Source organism: Aricia agestis, chromosome 19 (assembly GCF_905147365.1).
Source record: "Aricia agestis chromosome 19, ilAriAges1.1, whole genome shotgun sequence".
NCBI classification, from domain to species: domain Eukaryota; kingdom Metazoa; phylum Arthropoda; class Insecta; order Lepidoptera; family Lycaenidae; genus Aricia; species Aricia agestis.
The window spans coordinates 13,152,292-13,179,233 of NC_056424.1; the positions used below are offsets into that span (position 1 = coordinate 13,152,292).

A 26,942-nucleotide genomic window follows, 5' to 3' on the forward strand; every position below is an offset into this window, starting at 1 on the left:
ATATCGCGCAAGGCTAGGCGTCGATTATCCGGTCTATTCTTTACCAATGACATACGGTCGAATATCAAATTGTGTGTCGCGTCAAATTGGACTCTATTCGCGTAAGATAAGATTGGTTTTGCCCTGCAAGTGTTTTTTATTAGTGCTCTTATGATTTATTTGAGTGTCCTCTGCGTTACATCGACTATTGATTTTCGCGATCCCTCAATACCACTTCGATTTATTGAACATTTTTGAATAGCGATATACAAGTGCCTTTGCTGAGGTTTGCTTGCAATTTGTCTGAATCAAACCACAAATATATTGGTAGATCTCCATTCGACAACGTACATTTTTGTTTTTGCAATACGAATATTCGTATTGCAAAAAAGTTGTAGAAATTGTTATTTCTAATAACAATTTAAATTTGTTATTTCTAATAAGTAGTAAGCATTCGTATACGGTACTTCCTAATTTAATAAAGTATACGGATGCTTTTATTATTTCTACTACGGTATATTTGTCATATTAGATCTGGCTTAAGAGGAAATTAAAACATTTAAGTTAGAGTCTAGACTATCATAATTTATAATTTTAGAATTTAGACCTTAGTTAATGCCAAGGACCAAGATGCTTGAAATAAATAAATACGGTAATGCAACCAATTTTATTATAATTTATCTAATTTGGATGATCTATCTACTTGTTTTTCTGTCTTATTAACTCAATTTCAAGAACGGAACAATAGGTACCTACCTAATTAAAATAGATATTAAGTAATATTTTCATGTGAAACCAGCATACTGTCCTTTTTTGGGATAAAAGGAGTATACCAATTTTCAATTACCCCCCTCATCGTTATAACTCATAAGACGTGACTAAAAGTAAGTACTATGTAAACCACTTTCTTAACTTTACCAGTTTCAAAAACCGAATGTTTCATTACAAAAGCTCCTAGAACATAACGAACCTATAAGGTCTGCTCGATTTTCTTCATTTTTTTTATGAAATAAGGGGGCAAACGAGCAAACGGGTCACCTGATGGAGAGCAACTTCCGTCGCCCTTGGACACTCGCAGCATCAGAAGAGCTGCAGGTGCGTTGCCGGCCTTTTAAGAGGGAATAGGATACTTAATAGGGGAGGGTAGGGATGGGAAGGAAAGGGAATAGGGTAGAGGATTGGGCCTCCGGTAAACTCTCTCACTCGGCGAAATACAGCGCAAGCGCTGTTTCACGCCGGTTTTCTGTGAGAACGTGGTATTTCTCCGGTCGAGCCAGCCCATTTGTGCCGAAGCATGGCTCTCCCACGTATACATTATATAACTAGGGTTAATTTCACCCCTTTCTGATTAAAAGCAGGGGCAATGCACGCTCCAGGTTAACGGCGACGGTAGTTGCTTTTCATCAGGTGACCCGTTTGCTAGTTTGTCTCCAATTTTATAAAAAAAAATGTAGATAATAAGTAGAAGCAGAGACCAGACATAGTGGATGATATATTAAATTAGTAACACAAATTGTCACTTGCGTTTCTCGGCTTTCTTACTTCTGTAGCCTAAACTCAGCTGTTCTGTTGATATTCTCATGGCAAAATCAATTGATGTAATTTTTAAGCCATAATTGGGTGTAAGTCATTTCCAATTATAGCAGATTTAAAGACCTTGATAGCACTGCACTTACGATGCGAATTCGACCGACTATTATAGCTGTTGAATCCCCAACCAGCGTATAACTATTCAAGGACCCCTATCTTTATCTGTCATTTGGCTTCCACACAACGATAGGCAGTCTTTGTCTGGTTTTCGCTATGTAAATGTTTTTATTAGTAAGGAAGTTTTCGTACTCGATTCTTCTCTTACCAAACCATTATCACATACTGTGCAGATAGGGATGTCATAAAATAAAAGTCAATTTGTGTTTGTTTGTTTGTATTGCATCAACTGTAACACTCTCAGTTTTCGTCGATATTGAGCAAGGTTTACCTACATTATTATAATTGCCGTTTCAGTTGCGTGAAATTACATATTTATGCAGTAAAGTTGTTAATCAGCCATAGACAAAAGTTGCTAGTTGTACATCAACAGATGGCGTGCTTTTATTAATGTGAAAGCGCCATCTATTGGCGATATTATGTTATCTTTCATGTGATAATTAAATATACATTTTCACGCAACAACGAGCATAACAACGCATGCTATGTCAAATGCTCCGTCCACCATGACAATACACACACGGCACGAACCGTACATATTTGTTTTAAGCTTCAAGCACCAATTTTCTTTATAACAAGTCGTTCAAAATAATTAAACGACTAAAATTCTATAAATATCTTACTATGTATAGGTTAAAAATACATGTTATAACATTTTTACAAGTCTATCTTTAGTTAACATATAAACCAAACGGCTCTCGTTGTAACTCGCCGAATACGCGCTCGACTTACACACGTACTTACAACTAAACGTAAAAAAACAACAAAACTAGAAAATTATGTGAGTAAGGACAAACGCAACTCTGTCTACATTACACGAGTACAAAATTATATACGCTCCCGAAGATATTTACAGATTATGGACAAAGTACTAAAAATAATTAATAAATTCGCTAAACAATTTAATTCGCATATCGATGAACTAAGTTAGTATTATCGGTTAACTTTACATTACACTTTAATTACGTATGTCATTTTCTGAAATCCAAAACTTAACAGTAAGACGGATCGTTACTTTATTATATAAATACAAATTCGAACAACTCACGAGGGGGGATACATCGAGAGGGGTACACAAGCGACGCGATACTCGAAATTATATCCAAAACAAGTGAGGCTAATTTTGCGCTTATAAAGATACACTTCAGTAATACATAAGAGGGTAAATGTAGGTAAGTACTAAAATGATACATTATATTATATATCAGCAAAACTACGCGAAGCATTACTTAATAGTACAATAATTAGATGAGGGTATATTGAAATTTTAAAATTAACCACCGGATGTCCGGTCGTGTTCGACGTACGAAACACTTAGGAGTAAGTCGAAGAAAAAGGTACTCTGGGTGCCCAAATTGTTAGGGAAACTAGCTCCAGGGATGACAAACGGTATTCAAGCCCATGCGGAAATCAACACTAAATACACGGTTCAGGCTTCGAAAACAATCGTAATAATTTATTTCTAGTTAGCACGTTGTATAGAACGCATCATAAATATACAATATTGTTGTATCTAAGGCACATAATGTTTAGGCTTTCAATTATTACTTCCATATCATAACAATGATGCTAATCAAAGTATCTGCCATGAAAACACCCGGACCGGCTGTTTTCGTGACAGACTCACAACTATTGCGAAGCTAAAAAAATACTACGGAATCTACTAACGCGGTTAACAATTTACAACTCCAATACTTGTAACAAATGCTCTGGTCGAGGCACCAGCTATAGCGGCGTCCTCAGCTATAGATCGTTCCTCACTTAGCAAGGGTCTAGCTTCAATAAAGTCCACAGCTATAAGTGAGCCCTCAGTTGGTAAGGGACCAACTGTGTCTGCTGCTGTATGCCAGCTCTCGCCTGACGAGGCACCAAATATAGAAGTGTCCACAGCTGTGAGAAGGTCCTTGCAGATCGAGGCGCTAACTACAATCACAGCTATAGGTCGATCCCCACCTGGTGAAAAACCAACTACAGCTGTTAGTCGGTCCTCGCCGGACTGGTTACCAACTACAGCGGCGTCTTCTGTTGTAAATTGGTCCTTGCCTGGCGAGGCACTCTCTATAACGGAGTCCACGGCTATAGATCGGTTCTCACCTATCGCACGCCTGTGCGACGCCAATCATACAAAATGACTATTTCAATATAAGACACCTCCTGAATGAACAATTTAATCACAGTCTAAAATTTTCGGCACCAATGAGCTTAAATTCGTCACCCGGTTACTATGACGAAGGTCTCCGATTCAAAGCCTTTATTTTGTCTGTATATCCTCTATATTGTCTATAGCTAGCAATTGACTATTCTGTCTACGGACTATATAGCTGTACTCTATAGTTTCTGTGAAGTCGCTACAACTAGTTGTACCTTATGCCGACCATACTAATTCAGTACTCCGGCTTTACTCACTATGTTATAAAATATATCGCGCGTCATACGAGTGTCGACCTCGGCTACTTCAGTACCAATTCTAGCTTCACTAAGCTGTTATATAATATATTTTTATTTATTTATTGCTCATCGTTTATTGCTATATATTCTACTATACTAAATTACTAGTTACATTTAAATATGGGCAACCGAATATATTTAAAAATATTTGTATATAAACGCCATCTATTGGTAGGAACCCGACGTCGATGCGAGACCATACGTGATCTACGGTTTTATTCCTAGTACGAGAGTGAGATAGAAAACGTCAAGAAGGAGATAGCGAAAGTTCGAAAATTATATTCAAAGGTGGACAATAGGGATGACACAAAGAACTTAACAGTACCACTTATAAATCTAAAATCTATAAAAACGTGTATATATATTTGGATTTCGTTAAGTGTAATTTGGCCACAAATTTAGTTTTTCATCCCTTACTTAGTAACGTAAGAGGTATCGTTTAAATTGTAAATATAAAACTTTATATGAAACATTAATTTACAGTAACCCTAATGACTAGCTCTTCTCGTATGGCCACGGGGTCGCTAAACGAACGTTAAGTACGTGAGAAAACATTCCAAGAAGCAGGTGAGAGTATCCTATAGGGCAGAGGGTAGGAGCTGATGCGTTAAGGAAAACCTACGTTAATATTATGTTAATATACAATTTATAAAAGGCACCTATAAAAATTTTCTTGACTCCCGTCACTACGAATCAACGGTTGTTGCCTTCGATTTGAAAATTCAATTTAATTGACGTTTTATTGCTTTTCAAAGATCGACTACACGTAAAGAAAAAATAGGACTCCCCTTAAAAAAAGTACAAAAGCCAAAAAATTCTAAGTCTAGTATGAAATTTCAGATCAAAATAGCAACAATGTTGATTTTATCACTGCCTCTAAACGTATAACTAAACTAATCTCGTAAGCAAGGCTCGTCTTTCTTAAATATTTGTTTAATAAGTTAAAAAAAAATCTCCGTAATCTACGACACTTAAACTATACACTTGTCAATACAAAACTCACAACAGAACAAAAACAACTTATAATATCACACTCGTCGACGACGCCGCGTCGCGACGCAGCATTGGAAGCATTCCGTAAACTAACTGCCTTTTAGGTCAGCAAAATAATTTATAAGCTGATTTCTTAACAACACTTTCACTAAATTACTGGAAGGCTCGATCATTATTTTATATTCTATAAAAATATTAGAATATAGCATGTTGTTATATTCGTAGCTTTTTACATAGTAACCTCGGATTGGAGTATTGCGGTTTCGCGGAGCGCATTCGAATAACTATACTGAGTTTCGTTGCCACTAGATGGCTCTCGAAATGAACGCCAGTACGAATTCGCCGTTCCGAACAGTCAATATGCCATAAAAATAATTCGACTACGAGGGGGCCGATCCGAGTTCAACAATATTTACAATTAGCCTCCTTCAGTAATAATGGAATACACTACGAATCCTGTACACGAAAAAAATGGGTAGAATTAAAAAAAATTAAACAGTCCGATGAGTGACCGGGCGCCAGTGGGGGAGGGGCGCGGGGGTCCAGCGGAGCACAGTCGCGGCCGAGCCGTCGGGCGCGCCGCACGCGTCGGCGGCGGCCGGCGCGGATCACGGCGAGCGCAGGTCCGGCGCGCTCTTGTCCGGGGCGATGTCCTCGGCCGAGTCCACGCCGACCTGTACGCTGCTCGTCGTGTCCATGGCCGTCGCATCCGACGTTATCACGTTCGATTGGAAGAACCGTTCTGGAATGTAAAACACCTCTACTTTACATTATAATTTCCTTAGTAGACTTGTATAATATTATAAAAGTTAATTTTGGTAATATTATCTCTAACGATACAGTAAATAGATAGGAAGTTAATAATATTCATGATCTGTAGACTGGTACTATCAGAGAAGTTGATTCCTAGGCAGATGTGGGACCTACGTAGTTTGGTCGCGTTATGTCAAACCAAGCCGACAGATGACAAGTAACATTGAATTGACATGATCCATACCAAACATAAAGTTAATATACCTAGTGGAATAGAGCAACAATCTCGAGCTGTCAAACGAAACCAAAATTGGTTTTCATCTGTGTGAGAAATATATGTACGTATACACTAAAGAGTGCTGCTGTCATGTATCACACGTCTCTTGTTACCACGCAGTGTTACTGATACTGACATCTCTCTTGCTCAGGCCTTTGTTTCTCTATTCCGCTAGGTATATTAACTTCGTGATACCAAATGACGTTGGTCTGTCAACTGCCTAGGAATCAATTTTCTCTATGGTACGTTTGGACGAATGTCCAAATTTATAAGTTAGCATACCCAAACTATGGCATAGCAGTATTGCAGCCCCACGTTGGGCGCCACAAAAAAATAAAAATTATTGCTCCATATTATAGATTTATTTAATTACTTATAGTTTTGTAACTAAATGATATTAAGACCTAATAGTAGTTTAGTAAGACTTAGTTAAATTAGACGAACTTCTTACCATCATCCAGTAGAACGACGTGGTCTGGTCCGGTCGGGGCAGTCATGATGTTGAACTCCTCTTCTAACGTTGGGAACGGAGCATTCCATCTGAATAAGAAATATTACTATTACAAATCATCGTTACCAAAACCGTAAACTTTTGAAATTAATTACATTCAGGAACATCATTATTGATTATTATCAAATTGCTTAAAACATTTTTGCATTAATCTAAGCTATCTAAGCTGAATTCCTGACCTTCAAAAGTTTCTTTAAATAACCACATGACTTTAAAGTGATGTCCAGCTTAAATTGTATCTAAATCTTATTTATACATGTTTTATGTAATGAGATGTATGTACCTGATATCGGTTAATTTTTAACTTTATAGTCAAGGAAAAAACGCCAGACAATGCAAAACACAACGCCTGTTATTTAGATTATAGTAAAAGAAAAAAGTGTACCTTGGTGGAGCCCGAGGTGGATGTCTCGGGGCATACAGTCCCAACCCACCGGGTGGTGACGAACCGCCCCCACCGCTCCCCAGCACCGCTCCACCGCCCATCGACCCGTAGCTGAACACCTGGAATACCGCCTATCATCAGACCTACAGTAACAACTGAAGAACCTATGAGAAAGCGTTCTTTCATAAGAGATCATAAGGGAGAACGCGTCTTTCCCAAACTTTTCTATGTAGCAATGACTTTAACGATAGCAGATATACCATTAAAGTAATGAACAGAAGAGCTGGCATATCGTTAAGAGGAGTGTTATAGAAGGTCAAAGCCGTGGCCCTCAGAAAAACGACTGAAGTAGTAATGTCCGTTTTTGCCAAGCAATCTCTGATGTTAAGCGTTCTCTATTCGCTATAAATCCTTAGGAGACACGTTGCAGTCGTTGCTTTAAGGTATTTTTAAGAGGAACGTCACGACTTTAAATGACTTCCAGAGGATACCCAAAGTAAGATTGTGGTTGGTAAAACGGACATAGAAGAACTCCAATAAAGCATGTACCATCGAAGAAATTGAGTCTAGGCAGTCGACGAACCTACGTCATTTGGTCAACTTATGTCAATTCAATGTCAGCTGTAGTCGGTCGAATGAGTTTGACGTAACGCGATCAAATTACTTAGGTCCGCCGCGCGACTGTCTTTTGCATAGAAGTCGCGCGGCTGCAGCGCTGCTGCCGCTGTGCTTGCGACTTAATGTGAAGGCGCTGTATGAATCAACTTCTCAGATAGTACAACAATGTTATTACCTGCTGAGGCTGTGCGTGGAAGTGGTTGAAGTGCGAGATGGGGGGATGGCAGTCGCGGTAGTGGGGCGAGCGGCGGCGTGGCGACGTCGGCGGTGACCGGACCTCCGGAGATGATGGTGACCCGCCACCCACGCCGCCCATGCCCACGCTGCCCACACCCACTCCGCTCAGCTCGCTCGCTGCAACAGACGTAAGGTAGTTAAGGAGCTGGACTTTTGACGTATTGTACAGCTTTGGTTGAACTGCAACTTGTCGCTGTAAGGTGTAATCACGGAGCTAATACAAAGAGGAGCTGGCCTTAGCAACTGTGCACTGTGATTTTCAACTAGGTCCTGACGTCATCATTGTGGGCGGGGCTTAAGTCAGTACACTTTCAGCGTTTGTCAGGTACACACGTAACGAGACTCCCAATAAATGTAATTTAAATAAAAAAGTTCTAGAACATATTATTTTTAGCTGTCAACGTTAATAATGCTACTTGACACTAGATGGCCAAACCTGTGAAAGATAATACATATTACATACGTGAACGCGTATATTTTTGCATAAGTTGATTGGAATAATCATACTTGAATACTGAAAACCGTTATACACTTAGTCTTAAACACATTTAATAGCTAAAACCGTGCTTATATAGCTTTAATTATTATACATATAACTTATAAACCGCCATCTGTCGTCATCTAGGATAACTATTTTAAACGTAACAAATGTCCAGGGCCGTATTTAGAATTAAATTATTTTATTAAGTATTGCAATGACAGTTTTCTTTGCTAATGTTGACGCGCGCTGACATTTGGCCAGCCAACAAACAAAAATGTCTTTGTTTGCGGAAATTTCTTTTAAGTTTTTGTTTTAATTTGTTTGGGATAATAACAGGTAAATATTATGTGATATTATTATAGTAATTGATTAAAATTTTTATCATGACGATTTTGGGCTCGCTCAAAAATGAAAAAATAAAGTAACTGAAAGAGTATCTATTATCTAGTACCTACCCTGTTCCCTTCCCTACCCTCCCTTACCCTGTTACCTCTTAAAAGGCTGGCAACGCTCCTTGTTAGAACAGTTAGTATAAACTAAACAATGTAATTTGCTATAATTGTGTAAATAGCTTGCTACTTGGAGCCAATGTCCATAGTCTATGCTGTGTGTCAGTGCTTTATGTTTTTAAAAGTATATTTCTGTTGTCTATGCGTGGTCACTGATCTATGGTCTCTTTGTCATCTGAGCTGCATCTTGTAATATTATCTTGTAATAGTGTGTCCGAATAAATCTCAGTTTACTTGGGTAATCATTGTTATTTCGCACAATCGCAAAACTCCTGCAGCTCTTCTGATGTTGCGAGTGTCCATGGGCGACAAAAGTTGCTTTCCACCAGGTTTCTCCCCTTATTTTACATTAAAAAAATCATACAACATGCTTTATTGATTGACATTATAATTAATATTATACTTATACATTTTTTAAAGTTCTGAGTACGTCCCATAATGTACAAGATTTTTGACATCTGGTGTAAGATAGCTTAACTACGTAGGTAGTAACATCAACATCGACCTAAGCTAGTAGTTTTGCTTTTAGCCGATGGATGAAATATTGAAAAGTGGGCGGAGCTTGACACCTCCTCACCCCGCAAATTGTCCCGCGTCGTTTCATAAGGACATTTGATTACCACACCTCCTCTTTGTATTAGCTCCGTGGGTGTAACGCATGATATTGATTCTCGAAGCTAATGTGCCAACCGTACACCGATTCCACCACTCAAGCTGCTTTGTTTCTTGCGTATTCACTTCGTGTCACTCAGTTTGCTATCAAAATACTCACAATTATGGTATTTTCATAAAATATTACTAGCGTTGTTTTGACAGTTTAGTATGAACTAGCTATTTGACCGAGCTTTGCTCGGTATTCGATGAAAATGACATTTTCTAAAAATGATTCCTAGCTAGATCGATTTATTGCCCCCGAAAACCCCTATATACTAAATTTCATGAAAATCGTTGAAGCCGATTCCGAGATTCCAATTATATATATACAAGAATTGCTCATTTAAAGATATAAGATAAGATACCATTTTGCTATCTGACTCTGTTAGCATTGTTATGATATTATCCCTTAGAGCCATACTCTTGGAGGTGTTACATAGAATATAAGAATTAAAGCATTTTTTTCTTCTTTGGAGGCAGGTCGATGTAGCCCCGACGTCACTGCGACTCTTGAGGATCTATTGTGGCTCCTTCGCACTATAGTACCGTCCTCAACCCAATACTGCTCATAAATTGAACGATATGGTTGGGGTTGGTGCCACGAATGTCCTGTGTGGACGAGTATTCGTGGCGACCAAGGTGCCTGTTCCTGCTCTGTAGTAGAGCAGGGCAGTCGAGGAGAAGGTGAATAGGTTAATGGGCTTAAAGCATACTTGTAGATCTGATGATGGTGACGGGCCTGGCCATGGGCGGCAGCGGCGGGGGCGGCAGCTGGAAGTACGGCTTTGGACTCCGTGAGAGACTGTGAACCTGAAACGTAATTTGAACGAATGAACGATTGTGCAGATACTGCAGGACTTCTATAGGGCGATTCACGATTCCCGTTCGTTCTTGGACAAAGTTATTGTCTTATGGAGAGTTGAATGCCTTGGCCACTTTGTTGTTTAATATTACGATGGACGCCTATGTTATATATTTAAAATATGATTATATATTTAAAATATGATAATATTATGTAACTTTCATCAAGCAAAGACGGTTGGAGTTTTAACGCCACCACAGACCACAATTTTCAATAACTTATTCGAGTCGTGACTCATGAGTCATGACCAAGGTTCTGACTGATATTAACGGAATGGATGATGACTACTGAGTCCTGACGTATTACAAGTCATAGCTGTACGCTGTTAAGCATTCGTGTTCTAACCCACAAAAAATTACGTATTGAGTTATGAATGTCGTTATGTTCTTTAGATGATTTAGAACAAGACTGGATTCAAAATTTAACAACAAAAAAAAATATGGGTTAGGACACTAATGCTTAACAGCGACCAGCTTTTATTAGAATTGGAACATAATAAGACGCTACCTGAAGCTGCTGCACATCCGTAGGATCCTGGCAGACGAAGGTGACGAAGTCCCCGAGCGAGTCCTGCGGCGCGCTCTCATACTTGCCCCCGTGCTGGCTTGATAGACCGTCTGATGCTGGAATATTTAATGAGTCCGTCTTTATCTTAATATAAAGAATTTGGCAACGGTGTTTCGATAAAAATGCTTTGAAATACTCATTCCTCTGTTAATTCAAAAGTTTTTAAAGGTAATCATTTTAAGGTAATCCCCGTTTTTACCAACCACGAATAGCTTAGTGTCTTCTAGCGCTTCTTTAGAGACGTGTTTCTTTTAGGTATATCTAAAACATTTTCACCAACCTATCTTCTAAGGCTTTAAGGACTTAAATGACACATTTAAACATTTTGAAAATCTTACGAGATACGTCATTTACATTTTACACGTCTTACAACTTAGCGGTAGGAAGCGTTTTATGAAAACAGGAATAAGTATATAATTTAACGACAAAACCAATATCGCATTTATAACAGCTCCTAACATCCCTAGTTAGGACTTAGCATATTAAGCTTGATTTACTATGTATAAGGAGTACCATGAGATAACTCACAAGTGGGATGCGTATCAGTGGGCGGCGGCGCGTGTTGGTAGAAGATGGTATTGGACGACACCAGCGGGGACTGCGCCACGCTCAGCGCGGCTGAACTGTGGGGGATGTCTGGAACAGAAAACAATACACATTAGCATCGAACGAATTTAAATAAGGTAAATATTGTTTAAGAGGATACACCAGGGGCGAGAGAAATTGAAAATAGGTATTTGAAAATGTATTGCTGTCTCACCAATCTCAAGTCTCCCACTGCAGACCGCGATAGAGACAACACGACAAAAGTTCTAATAAAAGAACAGAAAATCTTCCATTCGTTGTCCGCTGATTCCTTCTCCAAAACTTAACCGATTTAAGTATTTTTTTCATTAAGAATTAAAACAAGGCTTGAGCTGTGTTCCTATGTTTTCCTTTTTTAGTATATTTTAAAGCCAGTTTTGTTTTCTAGGTGTTTGAACACAGACGAAAATCTTGCCATTTTTTTGGGTTTTTGGACGTTCATATTTTTTTAAATAATAAAATTATGAAAAAAAAGAAAACATAGGGACATGCTAATAGTGGCCATAGATATTCAGGGAAAAAATCATAACTCTACCGGCATTATCCAGGGAGGAAACAGGGGACAGCGTTTGTATGGAAAAACGGCGGTGTGGACTCCTCTAGTCACAGTATTTTAAGCCCTTCCAAATATTCTTAACTAGATGATGCCCGCAACTCTGTTGTTCCAAAATTCGTTTAACGCGCGGGAACCGTACATTTTCCGGAATAAAAAGGATCCTATGTCCTTTTCCGGGACTCAAAGTATCTCCATGCCAAATTTCAGCAAAATCTGTTCAGCGGTTTGAGCGTGAAGAGGTAACAGACAAACAGACAGACGGACAGACAGACAGACAGACACACTTTCGCATTTATAATATTAGTACGGAAGTACGGATTACTTGCAACGAAGCAAAAGCTTTCGTTCGCCAGTTTGGACGACGGTTGCGGGAATCAGTAGCCCTACTACAAAACGGTTTTGAGACTCAAACAATCGGAGGAGAATGCCGGGTCCTGCTCTAACAACGGCATTTTCACGTATGTTAGAGTAGGACGCGGCATTTTCGTCCGATTGTTTGAGTCTTAAAACAGTTTCATGGTACAAGGCCAGGTAACGATCCACGCAACGGGGCGTGCAGCTAGCCCAACCCCTCCCTGGACATTCAGCACGGAAATGGGGACATTTGAGCATGGTACGCTGCGGGGTGGTCTTTTTGATTAAGATTTTTTTTCTTTTCAATTATTATTAGTTATTACATTATTATCATTATTATAATTTACCTGTATATATATTGTTATTGTTAAAGATTCGTCTATGAAAACAGTTAAACGGTCAATCTGGCATCAGGTTCAATCTATCAGTTTGGTCATAATGACGGGATAATGATCGTCTAACATAATATCATTTCTTTATTTTGTACTTTTCAGCCATCATTCTGGCGTCAATCTCAGATTGATGGACTGAACTGATGCCAGACTGAGCGTGTAACCGTTGTCTATGATTTCCCATTATTGATGTCAACTGTGCATACTGTAGACCATAAAGTTAATATAACTAGCGGAATAGAGCAACAATCTCGAGCTGTCAAACGAAACCGAAATTGGTTTCATCTTTGTGTAAAAATATGTGTACGTATACACTTACACAAGCATGATTGAACATGATTTCTAATTTCTATGAGATTAAATTGTCAACGTGCGGCACGTGCCGACTGGACGTCAAAAAAAGGGTGCTGTTGTCATGTATCACACGTCTCTTTTTACCACGCAGTGTTACTGATAGTGACATCTCTCTTGCTCAGGCCTTTGTTTCTCTATTCCGCTAGGTATATTAACTTTATGCTGTAGACATGGGTAATAGTTATCCATGATGGCTTGACGTGAAGAAGTGTTTTATTGTTTGTCAGTAGGTCGCAACCCGGACATATTGGGAACAATGCGAATGTCAGTGACCCGTGCGTAATCGTAACCTCCTACATGTATGCGCGCCGTACCCGCGCCGCATACTGATCACTGACGTCTCATTATCATGTACAATTTAAATATCCTTATCAGGGATCTGGAATCGATTAATTGTTATTATGTGCTAACTTTTATGTTGACACTTATTGAGGAGCACGTTCTTTCTTTGTTGTTTATCCTAACCTCAAGAGATAAAACCAAACCACCATTTAATGTAAATACAAAAGTTGTTTTTGTATTTACATTAATTGGTGGTTTGGTCAATGGCTACGGAAATTTTAGACATTTTAGTAGATTACAACATTTTTAGCTGATAAATTCCAAATATCCATTATAATATTAATAAAATTCTATTTTGTTAAATTATACTAAAAAAAACAAAACATTCATAGAACTGATTATAGTGATCTATTTCTACGTCACTATAAATAGTTAACGCGTGGGAGAGCCGTGCTTCGATATGAGTAAACTCCCCCGAAGTGATAAAGCGCTCAATATGATTTAGATTGGATGAACTGTTTTTTGTGTTTCGTCAATTTCTAGTTTACCTGGTCATACGTCTCGGGTGGTTGAGTAGCTGAGATTTTGGCCGATTTAAACAAATAATATGTTGTTTTTATATTTGGAAGACAATGTAGGCTTATCACCCCATTGCCTAGAAAGAAAAGAGATCATTGCATCGCCGGAATTGAGATTTTTCGCCAGAATTTCGCCTGATCTCATGCCAGCCGTTTCATCTCTTTTACTTGATTATAAGAATACTCGTACATGAAGAGTAATCTTGAATCCTGTGCACTAAAAATAACTCCTTTAACGAAACCAGCCTGGTCATACCAGAAGTCAGAACCAGCCAAAATATCAAAATCACTGTAGATTTTATACTTACTAAAGCACTGGCCGACCAGCATGCCAGAGGGGGTGCCACGGTCAGCGGACGGCTCGAAGGCGGGCGGAGCTGGGCTGTTGTAGCTGTAGTAGGTGGACTCCAACTTAATGCCGCCCGACCCGCCCGGCGACTCCGAACCCGTCTCTTGGAGTATTGACGCTGGAAAAATTACAATAGTTAACAATAATGTTAATAGTACTAAGTATAGTAATAAGTATTTCGTAAAAACGATTCGCAATAACGTTTAGGATAACGAAGAAAAAGTTACTACAGTATATTTTGATATCGATGATTATTAGACGTATTTATTGTCTTATGTGGCATAATATAAGCATCTCGTTTTTAGTTCACTGCCAAATCAATTTGTGAGACTGCAGGCCCAAAGCATAGCACTTTAAGCACCACACAATAACAGCATAGGTAGAAAAAATAAGAAGAAAGATACCTTTAGATAGTTTCCATAGTTCCTTCGACGAGAAGACACCGGTCGCTAGAATAATATCGTTGCATATCACTCCGTTGTACGGATTATGGGTATAGCCTGTAACCCATCATTACATTGCAAATGTTACATCAAAATCGAGCGAGTACTCGCCGTAAACGAATAAATGGACTTCTAATGGCCAAGAGAAAATAGAGTGCATTTAACAGTAACATTTTCATTATCCTTCTCATGTTATAATTCTTCACAATATTTTTAAGTAACTTATTTTCAAGAAGGACAAAAATATTATTGTAAAAGATTAAAGACATTTTAATCAAGAAAATAATTCAGTCGACTTTGATCAATGCACTCTAAAACATAAAGAAAATATTATATTGTAGGTACTGTAAGTAATAGACCTAGATGAATTTGAAGGATTGAAGAGACCGCACACTGTGCATCTACCAGTGGCTATTACTAACATCGAAACGGTACTTAAGCAGGGTCTAATAAAATATCAGTGTGGAAAAAAATATAATTTTTTGGGGTTTACAGGGTGCTGAATTTATACAGAACATTGAAAATAAAATTCATATAAATGCAAAACATGTTGGGATACTTTCAAACAGTTTAGTTTACTAATAGATTATTTAATTATTTTAAACGTTTTCATTAAATATATTCGAATGTTTGCATTTATACGAAAAACGGTATTATTTTAAATTGTAACTTTTCAAATTTTTGATGCATTATATTTAAAAAGTCAGTATGTTATAAATGCCTCACAATACGCAAAATCCACACACAGAAGTATTTTCAACAAGAATTGAAAAGTTACAACTGAAAATAAAAACGAAAGAGAAGGAACACCGACTACAAATATCAAAAAACATCGAAACCACATCAAAATCGATCCATCAAACTTCAACAAAAGCATGATAGTGCAGGCCAATGTTAACGTACACAAACCAACTAATAGTGTTCGGTGCACGACAATTTTAACATCAATGTAACTAAGAATGGTATTAGTTATTCTGGTAATACATTTATTCTAATAAACTGATTTCAAATTTAGTTTAACAAAATTACGATCAACCTAGAAGTTTATTAAGCTAATTTTTTAATACCTTTTTAGAATCTTTACCTAAACTATTGATAAAAGAAATTCTATAATTAATGGTATAGAATGATTCATTACATTAAATGAATGTTTTACGTAACATCCTATTAAATAACCAGAATGAATGATTAATTTAAGTGAGTCTATAAAAATTACATTAAATTAAGTATCAAAATTGAAATCAATTTCTTAGCAAATTGCTTTTTAAGATGCTATTCATACAAAAACAATCATGCACAAAGCTAAATAAATAGAAAATCTTGATTACAAAAATAGAGGTATAATATAATAGGGACAATAGACAAATGTTTACGTATTCAAATAAACGATATAAATAATTAAATAACAAGCCACGAATAGAGAAAAAAAAGGTTTTTGAAAACTAAACAAGAGAAATTAATTTCAAAATATAGACAAAAAAAATAGATAGTAAAAACATTTCAACATCGAATATTTCAAATTTTAAAATAAAGCCAAAAAAAAGAGAACACGTCATTAAAACTGAAGCAAAAAGAAGTATCACAAGCATAGATGCAAACACTGATACAAGACGTACCAATGAAGAACTTAGGAAAGAAATTTAAACAGAGCACACAAGCAACAGAACGACCATTCTTAGCTACAACACGACACGGTACCGACGTTTTACCTTTGTTCTTAGCCTCGTGTTCGTTCTCTTTATCCCTAGAGGGGTGTGGCGAGAGAGAACCGCTTAGTATATCTGAAACATATCGAAGATATAACACTTCGCCAATGGTAAGCTGTTCAAGCGACAATTATTCAAGGACCTTTCTCTTTGCAATGCAATGTACGACAAAAAAGATTTTAAGAAATAAATAAATTGGTTCTTCAATCATTAACGTTAAAGAAGGTTTTTGAATTATCATGTTGAGTATATTCGCAAGGCCTTAGAATTATGTAATCTACGACACTACGGCCATGCTATAGTTACAAGCTATTTCAAAGTAAATTATGTTTCCACTTTTTCATAACATATGAAGCTGCAGCTTAGCAGCGTAATAATATACAAGCTAGTAATGAGCATCTACAATGACTTGACTACCTGAAATCTTTGGCTCACTTTCTTTTGTTTGACTCGAAACAGAATCTTCAAGGCATGATATCAATAACAATTGGCATTAATAATACTTAATGCGCGAGTTCTAAGGAAATGGGAACTTATAATCAGGCGGGTGTCAGACGAATACGATTGAAAAATAGCCCATAACGTAATGTGGGTTACAATGTACAGCATCGCCACATGGAGCATTGCTGCTTATATTGCAGGGACGACAATTCCCGTGATTCCTTGGAGCTCACGCGCAAGATTTTATATTATCTTACGTATAATGAGTAAGGGCTCCCACAAATTACTGTGAATTCGCATCGCATCGCAAATATCTGCGACAAAATCTATATGGACTCTAAATTTTGTTAGTCTTGCTAAAACCCGAGAATGGCTGAACCGATTGAATAATTTTGGTCTTAAAATATTCACGGAAGACCAGGGAAGGTTTATATCTAAGTGATCAGGAGCCATCTAGTTCATGATAAAAATGTCATTACGATGCAATGCGATGTGAATTCACAGTTTTGTGTGGGAACCCTAATACGCAAGCGGGTAAGCAATAATATAGTAGAGCGAGAGACCTGGCAGACCGTCGCTCCCATTACCATAGCTGTTGATGAAGTTAGCGAGATACAAGTCGAGTTCGCGGACTGACACGTTGATGTGGTAAGGGTTCACACAGAGGTTTGGCTGCGTACACTCTGGGTGCTTCTCTAGCCTCTCACCGTCTGTGCTTTCGAGCGGTATCGCTTTGAACAGTATCACCATTACTAAATCTAGCCTCCACACCTGGAAAGTGAAATAAGCAGTACATTAGAATACATATAATAATGAACCTTGGGTCATAGTTGTGGCCATAGTTGGGTTATTACAAGGTCCTGAAGTACGCTTACGCTACGCTTCGCTTTGTTTGTGCTCAAAAAATAAAAAGGACACCAAATTAAATTTTGGTATTATAATCATGATAACAACTTTTAAACAATAATAATAATAGCTCCCACAGTGATGGTGGCCGGTTTCATTGAAACCACGCCAGCTACGCAGGAGTAATTTTATAGCGCCCAAGTGTGTGCGCAGTACACAAGAGCACTCTCTATTCCTTAACTCTCATAACCCAGTGAGATGGAAGACCGGCACGACCGGCGAGAAATCAGGCGTAGGACCGACTTTTTACATGCCCATCCGACGCATGCTTCATCTTACTTGTCAGACAATCAGGTGATCAGACTGCATGTCCTAACCAAACTTGGAAATAACATGTTTCCAACGCGGGAATCGAACCCACGACCTCCGAGTCAAGAGCCGCGCTCTATACCACTAGACCACGGAGGCGTGTTTAGCATCAAAGCATATTCTCTACTTTGATATAACAAAGTTCTCGGGACAGTCCATTTCCTGCAAGATACTTGATGGTTTAGAGCGTGTCTTGTTTTCAATGAAATCAACTACCATCACCATTTGGTGGAGTACTCACTTTATCCGCTTGCCGTAGACAGTCTATCCGTCTCATCTTGCCCTTCTGGTCGGGGTTGGACAGCACGCAAACGGCCGGCCGCTTGCCTGTAATGGACAACACGAAGTCCTCCCGACAGTCCTGCGTTATGTCTTTCCGTAGCTTCCCCAGCAGCCGCGACGCCCATTTCTGTTTGACCTCCGCTTTCTCGTTCTGAAACGTGATTAGTGAGAATTGAGTTATAAAGCAAATGTGTAGTCGCTCTATCCTGAAATAGATTATTATCTGGAACTAAATTATTTTCTCAGTTCATCGTACTTTCATATAAGGTGTTTACACTTTATATTTTTCACGAATGATCAAGCCTTCATAATTACATAGTTTTTAATTCAAAAGAAATCATCGTCACAAATATTGATGTAATTTACAAGAGTAGTAAGATCATCGTAATTATATTATTCTACATAGTAATCATCAATATCATTATGATAATCATGAACTTTATCATTATTATTATCATCGCCATCTACAAGTAAAGTTATCACTATTGTAAAGCTGTAAATCAAAAAGTCCTTTCTTACATCCTTTTTAAGAAGAATCTTGTAAATAATCTTTCTCATTACTTTTTAAAAAGATCTGCATATTTTTAATAAAACTTTTGAAACGATTTCGATTAAACTCCGTGATACTGTAGTTTTATGTTCGATTTAAAACATAGGCAATAAATTGTTTGGACTAATGCTCCCGGCTGACACGAGATACTTTTGTTTTACGACGATTTTTATCTCCTAAACTATAAATAAATATTTTTATTTCATTTTCTGACACGATTTTCTTGTCCAGCTCACAAATAGCAGGGCTGAGCTTTTCTGATTTCGTATCAAATGTTTTCTCCGAGTTAAATTACAAATGTTTCTACTTATGTCGTTTTAGAAAATTACTTGCGATAGACATAGGTACTCAAATAAATATTTAACCAGTAACTTAGGAATATAATATAAAATTATATAATTTAACTTTGACAATAATAATAATTTGCATGCCTCAGATAGGTTATAATGAGTTGAACCTCTTGTATTGTAATCAGTAACATCTTTTTACCTGTACTTATTCTATAAATAAATGATTTGATTTGCTTATTAGGATGACGCCGCGTTAAAGTAAAAAAACCGTGTTGGATATGTTTTAGATTGCTTCTTTTCTATGAGAGGCTGGCCCGGCCTCCCATAGAAAAAAAACAAGCAAGCAACTCTCATAGACGGCAGCAAAAAATGGAAAGGGCGTAAGCGACAAAATGGTTTTTGTCACGTAATTTAAAAACCATAAATACATTTCATATAAACTGTGGGCAAATTAAAGTGTATGCTTGAACCAATTTATGTACAAATTTTGGAAGCTTAAATCACTCTCCTCTGTTGGCAAAATAGGAAGCCCTTTTTTAAAGAGGTCTTTTTGATTGATTATTCTGTGTTATAAAAGTTGACCAATCGTGTTATGCTATGGGTAATTCAAAGACAAAGACATGATGAATACTGACAATGAACTTTAATTTCTTAGCTTTATTCATTGCTGAGAAAAATCGATATCGCTGCAGCCAAATTATCAAGGCGTCGCCTTAATATAAGCAATTTGATTAAAAAAGGCCCACATAATATAGACAACAGTGACCTCAAGTTAAGCCTTGACAATATGCAAGATTTAATTTTAATTACTTCATTGTGCCCACTCTCCAGTTTCTTCATTTTGCTTAACTTTAGTTTGTTAAAGATTTTAACATAAAGTCTGTACATTATCTAACAAAATCGTAATTAAATTAAAGTTAAGCAATATTCAATGTCTCTAAGTGCGATTGTTATTCTGCTAATAATACATTGAGACGTTACATGTTTTCATTTGATTATCTGCATCTATACAAATCATGTTGTGATTTTCGTCCCCTTATTTATTACCATAATAAGGGAGAGATGAATGACGGACAAGAAACAAGAATATATTATAGAGATGAGATAGCGAAAGACGCAAGTTTTATTTCGGTTGCAAAGAAATTTGTTACTGGAGAGAAAGTTTTCCTGAATAGGACATCAAGCCTGGATGCTACTGTGCTTAACATAGTACCAAAATATTATGATGTAAAAGTAAAAAAGAACACTTTAAACTTGACTGAATGAATGTGTCAAATACTCATTATTAAGCGGTTAATTTGGTAGTATTATAGCAACCCAATCTTGGTTTTACATTTTGATTAAAATCAATCAAAACATAGCAATTCGGACATTTAAAATATTTACGCATAAAGAAATTAGATACTATTATTTATCATATTGCACTAATTGCATTAAGGGCCTGTTTCACCACTTCCTCATAAGGCTATCTACCACTTAACTTGACAGATGGAGTATGGAGAATCTGTCAAATAAGCTTATCCGGCACCTTTTTTTTTAAACGGGCTTTGGCCCACCACACATTCCCACCACTGTATCTCCTGTGTCGCCAGGATCGACAGCGGTATCCAACCACGAGAACCCTTTGATATGATCCGGCACCTTATCAGGAAGTGGTGAAACGGGCCCTAAGTGTTTTAAATATTCGTACAGCAAAAATTACTATACCAAAGATACACTTTATGTTCGTACGAAGGATTCATGCAATAAACTGAAATAGAGCAACATGACAAAAATGCAATTAATTGGAGAAACTGTGCCGATTTGTCCCTTAAATCAATATTGAAATGAGAAAGGCAAGAGCCTAATTTTAATTAGGTTACCGACTGCAGCGCCGTACAGTCGCACGCCATACACTCGCGCACTAAAGTGCTAAGGGAAATGGCAAAACTAAAAAAGACTTATTTTGTGCCTAGTACCAATTCCAAGAGGTAAAATCAAGTAAGTATAAATGCATTATTGTTTTTGCTTCGTTCCGTATCGCGTATGTATGAAAGGATATTTTAAATCTTTAACATAAAGTACTTTTACGCAAGAAAAAAACATATTTTTGCTTCAAACATTATGCCTAAATTAGCTGGTCAGCCTTTTTCGTATTTAGTTTATTATTACAGAAACACTAATATATTATACAAATATAACGTGAGAAATAAAAAAATGTGCTGCACTGCCGTCAATGTCAATATCCTCAAAACAATTCTCCTCCAAAATTTAAACACCTCGTTTCAATACAAAAACTAATAACTACTAATACTATATTACAGAAAATACACTATCAAAAATTAAACTACTCTGCCCAATACCCAATATATACAAATTGACAAAAAATAATAAAAAAATAAGCAATTCTGTAGGTGAGTGTACGGGTACGGCCGCGGAATATCTTTAGGGGCGCCCGATAGACGCATTGCGACTGCACAGACTGTTATGTATCTTCCGCAGTGGAAATTTGTTCAACATACTTCATTTTTATGCTAACCCCACCGTTTCAGACGTTTTAATGGTCCGAATGTATTCGAGAATTTATCGTTGACCTTTTGGCTGTTGACCTTTAGGACGACCTCGACTATAGACGAATGCTATCGAAATTTCCTCAACTGCAATGTAATGTTCGAAAACTTTGTAAAGCTTTGTATCTGAGGTTTTGTAGAGGAGTTCAGCTATTCAGCGTTGTTGATTTTATATTTTAACGAGCTTTTGCCCGCGGCTTCGCTCGCGTTAAGAAGTATTATTATATACAAACTTTCATCCCCTATTTGAACCCCTTGGGGTTGGAATTTATCAAAATCCTTTCTTAGCGGATGCCTACGTCATAACATCTACCTGCATGCCAAATTTGAGCCCGATCCGTCCAGTGGTTTGGGCTGTGCGTTGATAGATCACTATGTCAATCAGTCAGTCAGTCACCTTTGAGTTTTATATATTATATAGACTAGATCACGCCCGCAACTCCGTTGTTCCATAACTCGTTTATCGCGCGGGAACTGTACATTTTTCCGGGATAAAAAGTATTTCCCGGAACTCAAAGTATGTCCATACTAAATTTTAGCATAATCGGTTCAGCGTGAAGAGGTAACGAGCAGACAAACACAATTTCGCATTTATAATAATACTAGTATGGACGTTAGCCAATCCAAAGCTTTAGTAAATAGATAAACTAGAAAAAATTTAGAAACCGTGCATAATGTGTGGTTCCTTTTAGTCTCGTCAGACGTGTTTTCCTTTATCGTCCGATAATTCCCTTAATACTAGGGCGACTATTTTCGATAGATCGTTCCGATCTATTGTAAAAGATCTGGTATGAAATGGTTTCTAAGGAAGCCAAAGATATATGAGAATCCTTCCCCCAAAACATTTTATACCAGTTTATTTGCGAATGAGAAAAAGATCGATCGAAACATGAGGCTTTTAGGGTTACGCCCCACGAGCACACTTCGGTCGACAACTCACAAAACGACGCTCATGTGCCTTAACCCTTAGATATTCGTTTCTGAATATAATACAATAACTTGTCTCTGTATTTCATGAATTCTATCGGAACCATGTGATTAAGATAAAGCTTGAGCGTACATAATTTTGCGATAAAAATAACTACGAGAGTTTGAGATTTTTCCTTATAAAAATTTTGTTTCATAAAGAATATTTTCTTGCGAGCTGTATGAGCTTATGTTGCTGATAGTTTAGAAGATTTTCAGCAGAATATTCTTATATATGAAAGTATCTTATAACGTTAAAATATTAACGTTATAATTTATTAATTCTTAATTTATTACCTTATCATAATGAAATGAATATTTTGACGTAAGCCCTTTACACATTATCTGTGAATAAGGTTGCCAGATGTCCGGTATTTAAGCGTACAGTCCGGTATTTTCGAGGCCTGTCCGGTAAAAAATAAAAGGTTATACCGGACAGAACAATGTCCGGTATTTTGAGAAAAGTCGGTGTTACTGGTACCTAGTTTTAGGTGATTTTAATTTTTTTAGAAGCTACTACCTTAGTATATGGCGACCACAATTTTATGACCGCAATTATAATCCCCCCCCTCCCCCCGCATTTGGAGTTGTCCGGTAATTTTTCGTGACTCACCTGGCAACCCTATCTGTGAAACTAATCGTTAAATTGAAGTTTAATCGGCACTAAACGTCTCTGAGTGCGGAAACTAGTCTAATTAACGAAGTTATAGGAAAGGCTAAACAAGCAAGGACTATTGCCTAGTGCAGGGGTAACCAAATGGCGGACCGCCGACCCATTGTGTGTGGACCAAGCATGTTCGAAGATGAACTTCGTTGAAAATTAATTTCGGTCTCGACATACTGATGAACATGACGTAGCAACAAAAATTGTCACTTTTCTCATTGATACAAATACCTTTGTATTTTCCGTATTTTACATTTGTTTAATTTTTTTTAATGTGCGGACCGCGAAGGTCAATGCAATTCTTAAAACGGACTCCGAGCGAAACTAATTGGTGACCACTGGCCTAGTGCATCAGTAGGCATCATTTTTAGTAAAAGTTTGTGTTTAAAAATCAAGAAAGATAAGCTGCAATTACAATAAAGCTCAGTGCACTTATCAAAATTGCTTTGAATAATAGCGAAGTCAGATTTTTTAACTTAAATCTTATATTATCAAACTAGATGACGCCCGCGACTCCGTTGCACAAAAATTGGTTTATCCGGGAACCGTACATTTTTCCGGGATAAAGAGCATCATATGTCCTTTCCCGGGACTCATAGTATATCCATACCAAATTTCAGCAAAATCGGTTCAGTGGCTTAAGCGTGAACCGATGACAGACAAACACACTCTCGGAAGAGGTAAGAGACAGAAGACAAACTTTCGCATTTATAATACTAGCTATTTGACCGAGCTTTCCTTGGTATTCGATAAAACACGAATTAAATGACATTTTCTAAAAATGATTCCTAGTTAGATCGATTTGTCGCCCCCGAAACCCCCTATATACTAAATTTCATGAAAATCGTTGGAGCCGATTCCGAGATTCGAATTATATATATATACAAGAATTGCTCGTTTAAAGATATAAGATTAGTATGGCTTCGCTTTCGAAAATATCGAATGCAATTTGTCTAAGTACCCAGTTATCCTCTGACCTAATAAACAAGATTAACACGGAGCGGCTTACAACCTCCCTTATCTGTTACACCCTCTATTTCCTTGGTATTTTGATCGATACCGAACAAAAGTTACTGGATATTTTTTCCTTGCTTCTATGATTACATTTTATATATTTATAGTTTATAACCTCGGTAGCTTGCTACTATTAGCTTTGTCCACACTGTGCCATTTTCTGTTCGTCAAGGGCATGCATTATAGCGCAGTCAACAGCCAACGTGAGGCATGCCCGCAACGCATGCCCTCTGACCGTATCCAAAACTTCAAAAATGACAATATTGGCGTTGCGTTCCTTGACGCATTCAATGATTGAATGCGCCAATATGAAAGTTGATGACGAAAATTGAAGATGAAAGTGCACAGTGTGGACATAGCTATTAGGTATAGCCCTAAGGGTCAATTCAGACCGCAACGTGACGCGTAGATGCATTTCTAAATTTGTATGGATTTTATTAACAGATTTGCAACAAGACTCACGCAATTGAAATCTGTCAATTCAGTATGCATCTCCGCGTGGCGTTGCGGTCTGATTTAAGCCTTAAGAGACCGTATACGAAATTTTGCCGATTTCGCTGATTAACAGACGTGATTTAACAGTTAAAATACCGTATTTCTATAAGTTTAATGCACAACATGTAAGATCATTTCAATTATAATCTAATGTTTGAGCTAGGTTTTTGTTTTTTTTAAAGTATTTTTAAATAATCCAACTCAAACCCTCGACAGTTTTGTGATTTTTGCTGTAAAACTTTTAGAATATCACCTGTTTATGGATTGTATTGACGTCTTAACGGTATGAAAAAAATACAATGTACTATTGAGAAAGTCGTCTATATAATGTTGGAATTACTTTTTACCACTTTAATATGAAATAGTTGAGTAAAAAAATATGTAACTCGGCAAAATTTTAGAGAAAATGAGCAAAGAATTGCTGTTAATTTCGGCAACTTGGAGCTGTAATTCATAAAAAGAAAACGACGTAAATAATCTATAGATAAAATTCTATCCAATTCGAGAAAAAAGAAAAAAAAATAAAAGCTCTCACATTAGCCTTGCGGCGAGTAATATAATGTGAGATTTAGGTTGTTTTGAATCGTGTTTTTTGGCACAATTTGTTTTTTTTTTCTATTTTCTCGAATTGGATAGAATTTTATCTATATATAGATTATTCCTGTCGTTTTCTTCAAAATTTCGGCAAAATTTCGTATACGGACTCTTAAGGTCTTCAATCTCAACAAAATTTTGGTTCAAGATTTTGTTTTGGGAAATGTATTTTACTCAAGATGGTAAAAATGAATTCTAGAAGTAATAATTCGTAGATATTAGACAGTAGTAAAACTTATGGCTATTTCATCTTTCTGAGAGCGAAACAAGGAACAGCTTCATAGAATAGGGAATATTAGGCAAAGGTCAGAGCCGAAGTCGCTACTAGCACTGAATCAGACCAAAATCCTACATGTTGCACACGTCACATATAAACGTTATCAAGGGTTAAACAAACTTTTTGTTAACTGTCTTTGCTGGTGCTGCATTCTGGCTTGAAAACATTGCAGTAATAATATTATATCCTATTCGTAAAGGTACGCTTATACGGGCAACTATAATTGCTCCACTCCAATCAATTCTCGTCAACTTTGACGTCACGACTACATCAAGCAATTTTCGGCAACAAGCAGCAATATTGCGCAATACATCGCAATACAATTGAGCGATATGGCGCAACTTCATCAACTAGTTATACACGAGCCCATCGGATATTCGTCAATTCGTATCGGCGACATTGAGCGATATGAAATATCTGGACCAATATCGCCAAAATAATTGCCGCAATTTATTGAAATTGCTCCATATTGCTCCACTAATTGCTCCAGTTCGTGTCGCCGGACAAATATTGGCGCAATTGTTGCCCGTGTAATCGCTTCCTAAGGTTATCGAATGTAACGTGGGTGGGTACTACCATAATTTTCGTTAACATTACGTAGCTGTCAACTATAATAAATATTCCAAACATAAAGAAAAAAAACTTAAAAAATATATTCAAAAACTGTAATTTACCTGTAACTCGTACTTGGTGTGTCGCTCCTCCTCCAGACTCATCCGTTTCTCGTGTTTTTTGTAATATTTCCTTTTGGCCGCTTGTAAATTGAACCACGTATACGAAAAGGACTTTACGAAAGGCATCAGGGCCTCTATGAACGGATGGAACTCGTCCTGGAACATCCAAATCGACACATTTAAAAAATAAATACAAAACGGCGGACACATCTGTCATTTTTTTTTGTTTTTTTTTATTTACGAAACACTTTTGTCTGTGACTGTACTATTTGCGAGTATTGGCAATTTATAGAAAATAGTAGGGAACATAATTTTTTACAAAATAATTATTATTAAATACTAATTTTCAAT

At 37.2% G+C, this 26,942-nt stretch overlaps 1 protein-coding gene across 13 annotated transcripts in view; it reads right to left on the reverse strand.

Moving 5' to 3' along the window:
* Positions 1-26,942, reverse strand: part of LOC121736346 (nuclear factor 1 B-type) — a 69,707-nt gene that overhangs the window by 15,715 nt on the left and 27,050 nt on the right. For 2 of the 13 annotated variants that reach the window (XM_042127475.1, XM_042127483.1), the window contains exons 2-14: positions 26,592-26,747; positions 18,478-18,669; positions 17,585-17,792; positions 16,584-16,655; positions 14,836-14,931; positions 14,391-14,549; positions 11,510-11,617; positions 10,922-11,037; positions 10,266-10,362; positions 7,847-8,025; positions 7,054-7,172; positions 6,609-6,697; positions 1,887-5,887 (exon numbers count right to left, since the gene is read on the reverse strand). In XM_042127475.1, coding sequence (XP_041983409.1) covers positions 5,736-5,887; positions 6,609-6,697; positions 7,054-7,172; positions 7,847-8,025; positions 10,266-10,362; positions 10,922-11,037; positions 11,510-11,617; positions 14,391-14,549; positions 14,836-14,931; positions 16,584-16,655; positions 17,585-17,792; positions 18,478-18,669; positions 26,592-26,747 — 1,743 coding nt within the window. In that variant the 3' untranslated portion in view covers positions 1,887-5,735. Of the gene's footprint in view, positions 1-1,886; positions 5,888-6,608; positions 6,698-7,053; positions 7,173-7,846; positions 8,026-10,265; positions 10,363-10,921; positions 11,038-11,509; positions 11,618-14,390; positions 14,550-14,835; positions 14,932-16,583; positions 16,656-17,584; positions 17,793-18,477; positions 18,670-26,591; positions 26,748-26,942 lie in introns of those variants that run through there. The other 11 variants (XR_006036998.1, XM_042127480.1, XM_042127487.1 and 8 more) reach the window with 11 other exon arrangements.